The 8,739-nt window shown below is 43.4% G+C and overlaps 1 protein-coding gene across 3 annotated transcripts; it reads left to right on the forward strand.

Annotated features, from left to right (window-relative positions):
* The first annotated feature begins 3,706 nt into the window (after positions 1 to 3,706).
* LOC104688866 (probable 2-ketogluconate reductase) lies at positions 3,707 to 8,739 on the forward strand. Of its 3 annotated transcripts, none has more exons than XM_039550069.1 (6): positions 3,707 to 3,775; positions 4,778 to 5,162; positions 5,907 to 6,078; positions 7,074 to 7,252; positions 7,767 to 7,863; positions 8,237 to 8,739. In XM_039550069.1, the coding sequence occupies exons 2-6, from the start codon at positions 4,781 to 4,783 to the stop codon at positions 8,388 to 8,390; spliced, it is 984 nt and encodes a 327-aa protein (XP_039406003.1). In that variant the 5' UTR covers positions 3,707 to 3,775; positions 4,778 to 4,780; the 3' UTR covers positions 8,391 to 8,739. The 3 variants fall into 3 exon arrangements, with proteins under 3 accessions (XP_039406003.1, XP_039406004.1, XP_010396862.1); XM_039550070.1 differs by lacking the exon at positions 3,707 to 3,775 and adding an exon at positions 3,831 to 4,279 and having other exon boundaries at positions 8,179 to 8,268; XM_010398560.3 differs by lacking the exon at positions 3,707 to 3,775 and adding an exon at positions 3,832 to 4,279.

Raw genomic sequence — 8,739 nt, forward strand, 5'->3', positions numbered from 1 at the left:
TGCCTTTTGTTATGTAGTGTGACTTTATGAATAGTATGATTATTTATCAGTAAAATTTATAGCAAAGTTACCATTAAGTGCAGGCAGGATTTTGCCTGGAGCCTTAAGAATCTTTACAGAGCCTTTGTCTTGCAGATGGTTGTCATGGGTGCTTGCCAAAATACACTTCCTCCCATCAGTTTAATGTATGATGATGTTACCAACTCTTGAAGGTCCAGGAGACAAGACATTGCAGCTTTTCAGGTGTAGCAATTCTTGGCTGTCAAGAATTTCAAGACTGCCCCAGGTACCGCCTTGCTCTCTGAGGTACAGGTGCCCAGTACACCTTTCATTGTGACCTGTATAACCTTGAAAAAATAAGTTAAATTTATTTAAAAATAAAAGGCTAAGCAATAAATTACAGATCTGAAAAAAAAGGTTACAATAAAATAGAAAAGAGAAAAAAAAAACCCTTTACTTAGATCAATATCCTAAAACTGCAAAAAACACACAAGGTTTTTGCACATGCAAACTTTTCTTGAGAGGTGAAAAAGCAAACAAAATAGGATACAGTACTTCACTTCTACTTAAACAATTGTACATGTTTGGCATTTGCTTGGAGTTTTACTGCTACTTCTGCAGATATTTCAAGAATCTGGGCTGATTAGTTTCAGAAGTGCTCCCTGCCAGTGGGGTGCTTTAGAGGGGAAAACACAGCTGCCTGTCAGTCACTGGAGTGATGAGTTGATTCACACACAATACCTTCAATCTCATGATTACTGAAAGTGGATCAAAAATGCAGTGGCCACATGAGAGGAGAGATGATCCATTATAGTTCACTCCATTGATTCAGGTTTTTTGAAACATTTTGATGTGCAAAAAGTACACAATCTGGAATAAAGTGCTGCTGCAGAGGTCTACTGGGAAAGGTGGCCTTACCCACAGCAACCAGATGGGCAAGCAATAACACTTTATGATGGTTTATAGTCACTGAAAACAAATGCATCAGTTGGTTTGGCCTTGCCTGAAACAACAAGCTCATGAATACAGATTTCCTGCCTCAGCTTTTTTGTCCTACAAGTCCTGCTCACATATGATACTGTTTTATAAAACATAATGCAGACATAGGAGATGTATGTCTTTATCCAGCTTCATGCTTAAGCTAGTCTGTACAACCCACCTGGGAAATGTATACATTACATTATACAAAAGTCTCTTAGGGTAACGCAATACTTCAAAAGCCTAATCCTAAGAAACAACTATTATGCAAGCATCTTACTAACACTGCAGGCATCAGCTCACCCTGCAGGATTACATGGGCACCAATGGCAGTATTTAATGGTGGGAATGAAGTCCACAGATTGTGTAATACTTCTCTCTATATACCCACAGACCTTACTCATTTCAGAGTGCTCTGTACAATGCTGGTTTATCAGATCCCTTTCTATAAGCAAAAACTTGCACACAGCAATGATGAACACACAATGTAATTCAGTTTAACACACTATAGTCTACAAACTAAATCTACTTAAAACATGACAGTGCACTGGTACAATTGACAACTGTCACATACAGTGCAATACAGATATATCTTCTGTAGAGATGTATCAGCTCCTGAACTATAGCTTGAAAATTGGATGTTCAAGTTGCACAAAACAGCTTTGAAACCATCTGATTCTCTCCACATCTAACCATGTAACACACCCAGTTTCTTGACATTTGATATGCATATCCTGGATTTTTGCTTAGAGTAACATTCCTTTGACTGTTATTTTTTTGGCTTCTCTGACTAATTCCTCCTTCAATTTGTTCATTCAAATTTGTGGATTTGATATACAAAGGAACAAATTACTGTGTTGCCCTTCCAAAGGTTTATCTTCAAGACTAAAATGTGGTAGGCCTCCTTCCTCAGTTCACAGGTAGAATGACTTGTGTCTATGATAGGGACTTTACAAAGGTCCTTCAATCTCAGGTGAGCAGTAAGTTAAAAGCTAACTCATTACATCTTATCACCCAAGCAGTTTGGAAACTTTTTATGTGAAAGAGGTAATGTGTAATCATGTTATGTTTGTTGGGTTTTTTTTAAGGAAGAAAATGCAAGTAAACTTAACTAAGAATCCAGTTAACATGCTGTAACTTCATTTTGCTAGTCAATTAACTTTTGCTCTAAAGTTTAACTGTCTGAACTTGAAATTCATGTAAGCAACTGATACTCAAAAATCATCACCAAGATAACAAGGACAGTTTATGGTTTTGTGTAATTGATATGAATCGTTATTATATTTTGTCTTTTTATTCGCAATTTTATAGAGGATTGGTGTTAAATTTGACTGTCTTCATGTTCAGCATATCGAAATGTGTTTGACAGAATTCAAGAAGATGGCATTTTGTAATCCATTCTTTTGAAAAGCACTGCAGTAGTCAGGAGAGACACAGCAGCACCCTATGGCTGGTTATTCTGTAGCATGAAAGCAGAAACTTCCCTGGATGCCCACAGCAGTGCTGTGTCCTGCCTCCTGAGCTGCTCTCACCCCAGAAGCCAGGCATCCTCCCCAATGGATTATGACCACCTGCACAGCAAGGGGAATCACTTTAGCACAGCTTTTGTGAACTGAGAACTGAAGCTGTACTTCCCAATCCCCATCACTGGGTATGGAGATCGAGGGAGGTGATTCTTCCCCTCTACTCTGCTCTTGTGGGATCCCACCTGGAATGTTGCATCCAGCCTTGGAGTCCTCAGCACAAGAAAGATGTGGACTTATTGAAGTGGGTCCAGAGAAGGCCACTGAGTTACCACACAACTGGAGCACCTCTGCTATGAAGACAGAATGGGAGAGTTGTTCAGCCTGGAGAAGAGAAGGCTCCGAGGACACCTTATAGCAACCTTACAGTACCTAAAGAGACTACAAGAGAGCTGGAGAGGGACTCTTTAAAAGTAGTGATAGGACAAGGGGAATGGCCTTTAATTGAAGGAGAATAGGTTTAGATTAGGTAGTACAATGGAGAAGATTAGGAAGAAATTTTCCTCTTTGAGGATGATGAAGCACTGAACAGGTTGCCCAGAGAAGCTGTGGATGCCCCATCCCTACCAGTGCTCAAGACCAGGTTGGATGGGAGTCTGAGCAACCTGGTCTAGTGGAAGGTGTCCCTGCCTGTGGCAGAGGGGCTGGAAATAGATGGCCTTTTAATTTCCATTCCAACCAAAACAATTTTGTGATTCTACGATACAGACCAAGTAACCTTATCAGAAAAGCTCTCACACATTTCTCAGCTGAAATTGTCACAGGACTGCCTGTAGCTGGGATAACATCTCAAGTGTCCAAACAGCTGAGCCTGTCCCAGTTGTTTAGGTCTCAAAGAGAATTTTTGAGGGTATTCCTAGAATTATATAGGTTGGAAAAGACGTTCATGTGTGCAGGTGTCTGTCGGTCAGAGACAACTCTTCATCTTATGTTAACTCGTGTGCACATAGTGTAAATGACCAGCAGAAAGATCAGGCCACGTCCAGTCTTCAAAGACAGTATGGAAAAAACAGCATGCAGGACATTAACGCAAAATCCCGATTGAACTGAAACCACGAACAGCACAGAAACACTTCCACAAAAACACACAATCACACGTGAGTTCCCGTTGCTCTCTCTCGGCTCCCCGAGGGATTGGGGTGCCCTGGCACCGCCTCCGCTCCCCACTGACCCCGCGGCCGGCCCGGGCGGGGTGCGGGCGGCCGGGCAGTGCCCTCCTCGGCGGCCGGTCTCGCTCCGCCCCGCGGCACGGCTGGGGCGGCCGGCGCGGTGAGGTGAGTGCGAGCGGCACCGCGGGACCGCCTCTGCCGGGCGGGGACAGGGCTCGGCCTCGAGGCCCCCGAGCCCCACGGAGGAGTGGCACCGTGGGTAGCACCGGGTGGGCGGGACACGGGGGCTCCCGCGGTCTTGCGGGCACCGCTCGGGCTGGGAGCGGGAGGCATCTCGCCCGTTCCCAGCCGCCCTTCAGGGCCGGACAGAGTCCTGCGGCCGCCGCTCCAGCTCCCTCCTATCTTTAGTCCCAGGCGTAGGCCGGCTTGCACAGCGGCAAACGCCTCCAGCCAGGGCTCAGCCCGCCCTGGGCAGGGAGGACTCCCCGGGACACCGCGCTCCGGGGGCGGTCGGGGGAGAGAAGGGGGAGCCGGGCCGGCGGTGCGGGAGCGGTGCGGGTGCATTGCCTCGGGCTGAGCGACGGCTCTAACCCGAGATCACAGCCTTGGCTCTTTGCAGTGTCAGCAGAGCGAAGAGTTGGCAAAGCACTGAAGGAGACCAAAGAAAGGGTAAATTTATGTTCATGGGTAACTTCAAAGTTCGTAGTTGACAAATTATAGCTCTGTTACATTAAATGAGATTTTTGCTGAGATAACCTCATCAATGATAATTGCTTAATATAGTTGCAGAAGTGGCAGAACTTCTGGTCCTAAAAGATACCCTTCCGCTCATATGGCCACATTCTTAAATTATCAAGACTTTGGCTTTCAATGTTGAATATTGAATGCTGAAAAGGGGTAACATCTGGTCACTCATTTGTTTAAGTGTTAGCATAGTTGGTATGCCAGAAATTATGTTTTCATTTCTTATTAACAAGATTATATAGAAATTGAACATCCTTCTGAATAACACTGGGAGAACCCAAAAAAGTTCTGCATGTGGGAGTGGTTATCTTTCATCAAGTGGGAAAACAGCGTGTAATTGAGCCAATCAATTTCTGGCTTTTAGAAAAAAAGGTATAATGGATCACTTCAGACCATGTTCTTTGGTTCTCTTTGCTTTTGTAGGATATGGAGGGTCAGGAACTGCCTTATGTGCTAGTTGACTGTATAGGAGAGAGGTATGGAGTATATGAAGACCATGTTGGATTTCTGAAGAAACGTTTTCATCTCATCACCATGAAAGAATATCTTGAAAACAAGACATTTCTCAGCAAAAAGATCAGAGCTATCTATATGTGGTATCACAAACCAGCTATTGATGAAGAGCTTCTCCAGAGCTTGCCTAACTTGAAGGTAGTTGCAAGTTCTGGAGTGGGAATAGATCACTTGGACCTGAAACTCCTCTCCAGCTATGGTGTGAAGGTGGCCAATACTCCGTTTATTGTTTCCACTGACACTGCAGACTTAGGGATGGCTTTGATGCTGGCATCTTCCAGGAGACTTGTGGAAGGTAATAACTGAAATGGTCTTAGTCTTTTCATAGAAAAGGTGACTTCAAAACATGCAGAAAATGTGTGCTGATGCAAAAGTTAGCTTAAAACTATAACTATGGAAAATAGGGGAAAAGGAAGAAGTTAAGATAAATCTACCTTGTTGACAATACCTTGCATTCAACTTCCAAACCAGCATATTGGCAAGGTGGAGCTTTTTCTTCTTTGGACAGCCCTAAATTCAGGCCTCTTCTCCCTTAGCCCACAGCCACTTATTCATTGTACTTGTTCATTTCAGTCTTGCTTTTCAAGTTATAATAAAAGGGGACTAAAAGAATGTATTTTCAAGGAGGCTTGAAGCCTGTCTTTGCCAAGTTGCCATGTATCTGACTCATTATGAACAGGCTGTCCAGAAATCTGCCCACCATGCTCTGTGTTTCTTTTCCCTGCCAGCCTTGGTGTACCTGCTAGGTAGCTGGGAACTGGATGGCCTTACTGCTGCTTGCTTGCTGCTTTGGCCTTACCTTCCTTGCCTGCTTGCCTGCCAAAGAGACTCTGGGTATGTTTCTCTCCTGAGCAAGAAATCAGTGTCAGCAGCCATGCGTGCAGTGCAGCATTACTCACTTCTTGTCCAGAAACACAATGACAATGTATTACTGCTCCTGTGCTTCCGCCTTGTCCATCGATAAAAAGTAGAGGGAGGAAAAGTAACCAGATACTGGAATATCCCTTACATGACATAATTCTTCTTTTCCTCTTCCAAGGCCATGAGATGGCAGTCTCCCCCGACACAGAGTATTTCCCGGCTGACTGGTTGGGGGTTGAGGTTTCTGGAGCGACCCTCGGGATCGTGGGAATGGGCACCATTGGTTACAAAGTGGCTGAAAGAGCCAAAGCCTTTGAAATGAAGATTTTGTACCACAACAGAAATCAGAGGTAAAGCTGGTTGCAGCTCCAAGGCAACTCTATTTTGACACTGCTTTTATGTGTTATTTGTACTTTTCACTGTGCTTTCACTTTTTACAGTGCTCTTTATTTTAAGTGGCAAAGTTGTTTCAAGATGGTCAATAATTTCCCAATTTATACAGAAAGAAAGTCAGGAAGGAATGGGAGAGATATATCTCACTGTTCTTGCCGTTAGCTGGGGCTCCCGAGTTCTTCCTGTCATGGTGGTGACATTGCAATGGACTGAGGAAAGGAGAAAACTGGGAGGACTTAACTCCTGTGACTTAGGTGAGGCAGGGATTCAGGCAGAGACATCTCACCCTTCCAAAGCCATGTGACAATAAAGGGCCAGACTTGCCAGTTTGTTTGCTGTCTTCTAGGTGAGGTGTACGTGCTGGGTGCCCCTGTGCTCCCATCAGGCCCATTCCATTCTTTTCTTTGGTGGCAATTTGATGAGAGCCAGGCAACCTCATCCTGATACAGATTGAGTGCACTAGCAGGTCCTGCAGCGCGTGGTTTCAGTGAGTCAGCACTGATGCACAGAGCAATCAGGCTGTTGCTGACATAGATTTGGAAAGATTTAATGCCTGCCCTGTCTTGTGTGTTTCCTCTGTAATTTTCACGTGACTTACTTAAATTACTGAATTTTCACAAGACATCAGTCTTGCTTTTGGGTAGCAAAAGAATCCCCATTATAAGCAGAAATTGTGACAGAAATGCATTTGGTTTATAATTTATTCAGTGCATTTATGTGATACCCATTTTTTACTTTCCATCCCCACAGGTGTAGTGCTGCACCTTTGTGTACAGTTCACTTGGAATTGTGGGAAATAGCTTGACCTTTGTCTTTACTGAGTTTCAGACAACCAGCTCACTACTTTGCACTAAACATGAAGATAACAATAAAGAAACATTTTCTCTACTGGTGAATTGGTCTTTCCTTTGTTTCTTGCTACTGCAGTTTAATTTTGGGATTTTCCCCTCAGAAAAAAGGAAGAAGAAAGTGCCATTGGAGCTGTTTACTGTAAGAAGATAGATGATTTGCTCCAGCAGTCAGATTTTGTGTTGCTGGCTGTGAACCTAACTCCACAGACACGCAAACTGATTGGGAAGAGGGAGCTGGAGCTGATGAAACCCACTGCTATTCTTATTAATATCAGCAGAGGTAAGGTGCAGAATAAACAAAACTACATTAAGGTTTGCTGGCATGACAAGTCCTGGGAAAACCTCTAATATAGACTCTGTCCCTCTGAAATTTTCCGTAAATTTTCTGATTACTAGTTTATTTAGACGCCCATGGTCATAGCTCAGTAAAACATTTAAGTGTTCCCATAATCATGAGAAAGTAGGTCTCTGAAATTTTAGTGAGCTTGGAGTGTTAGAAGCCCATATGTATTTATATATCTCCTACTTAAGCCTTTTATTTATTTAATGCAGTGTTGCTGCTAACATACATTAGGGTGGCACAGCCTACTTGGAAGCCTGGCACTCTGTTTCATGCTGCTAATTCCCTGATGCACGTACCCAAGAGTCCCCCTCCCACTCCACCACACTCTGCTGCTGCTTCTGCACTGCAACCATGGCCTGCCCTGCTGTCTGCCTGACCACTGTGCCCAAAAGAATGCTGAGAGGACAGTAGGGAACGTGAAAATAAACATATCCTTCTTACTGTAACCCAGGTCTGGTAGTGGATCAGGATGCTTTGGTGGAAGCCCTTCAAAACAAAGTTATTAGGGCAGCCGCTCTGGATGTGACATATCCTGAACCTTTGCCAAGGTAGGACATGTATTTAAGTTAAACATAAAAGGGTGTATGTGTGATGTGCAAACTGAGTAAAATTTTGTGAGCATGTGAGAAGTTGTGTAATTTTGTTAGTAGGACTACATGAGGTATGTGCTCTAGTCCTGCTGAAACCATGTTCCTAATCCTTCTATCCCAGCCCAATAAAATTCACACTTACTCATTTGGAGGATTTGTTGCATAAAGCCCCACCAAGCTAGGCAGCACTTTGAACTCCTCTGAATATGCTTGGGTCATGCAATTAGGTTTTGTTTTAATTATTATTTTACGTATTTCCCTGGCTGCCTGCAGGTGATGAAATAAGAGATGAATGTGCTGTGAGTGACTAGCTGAGCATTTCTTCTCCCAGGGATCACCCCTTTTTAAAACTGAAGAATGTTATCATAACTCCTCACATCGGAAGTGCCACCAAGAAGACACGCTGGGTTATGATGGAGGAAATGGCAGAAAGCATAGAGGCGGGCTTGGCGGGTCTTCCTATCCCTCGTGAGGTGCTGCTCTAGAGCACCTTGCACTTAGGACTAATGCCTGTTATAAATGTATTGTGATGTTGGCTTTTCTCATGTTAAATAATTGTTATGAATGTATTGTGATGTTGGCTTTTTTTTCATGTTCCTTAATGTTAGGAAAACTTTACCTAGGTTCTGTAATGTAATACATGATATAGAATGTCTATTGTTTATGTAGTCAATTTAGAAAAGATAGGCAGAGAAAATCTTCACATTCTTGGAGAATCTAATCAGAAGAAAAACCCGAAACCAGACTAAATGGAGCCAAAGGAGGAAGATAAGACTGATGGGATGATACTTAGCAACTCCAAAGAATAAATGAATTATGCATGATGGTGATGCA

Source organism: Corvus cornix, chromosome 2 (genome assembly GCF_000738735.6).
Source record: "Corvus cornix cornix isolate S_Up_H32 chromosome 2, ASM73873v5, whole genome shotgun sequence".
Lineage (NCBI taxonomy): Eukaryota > Metazoa > Chordata > Aves > Passeriformes > Corvidae > Corvus > Corvus cornix.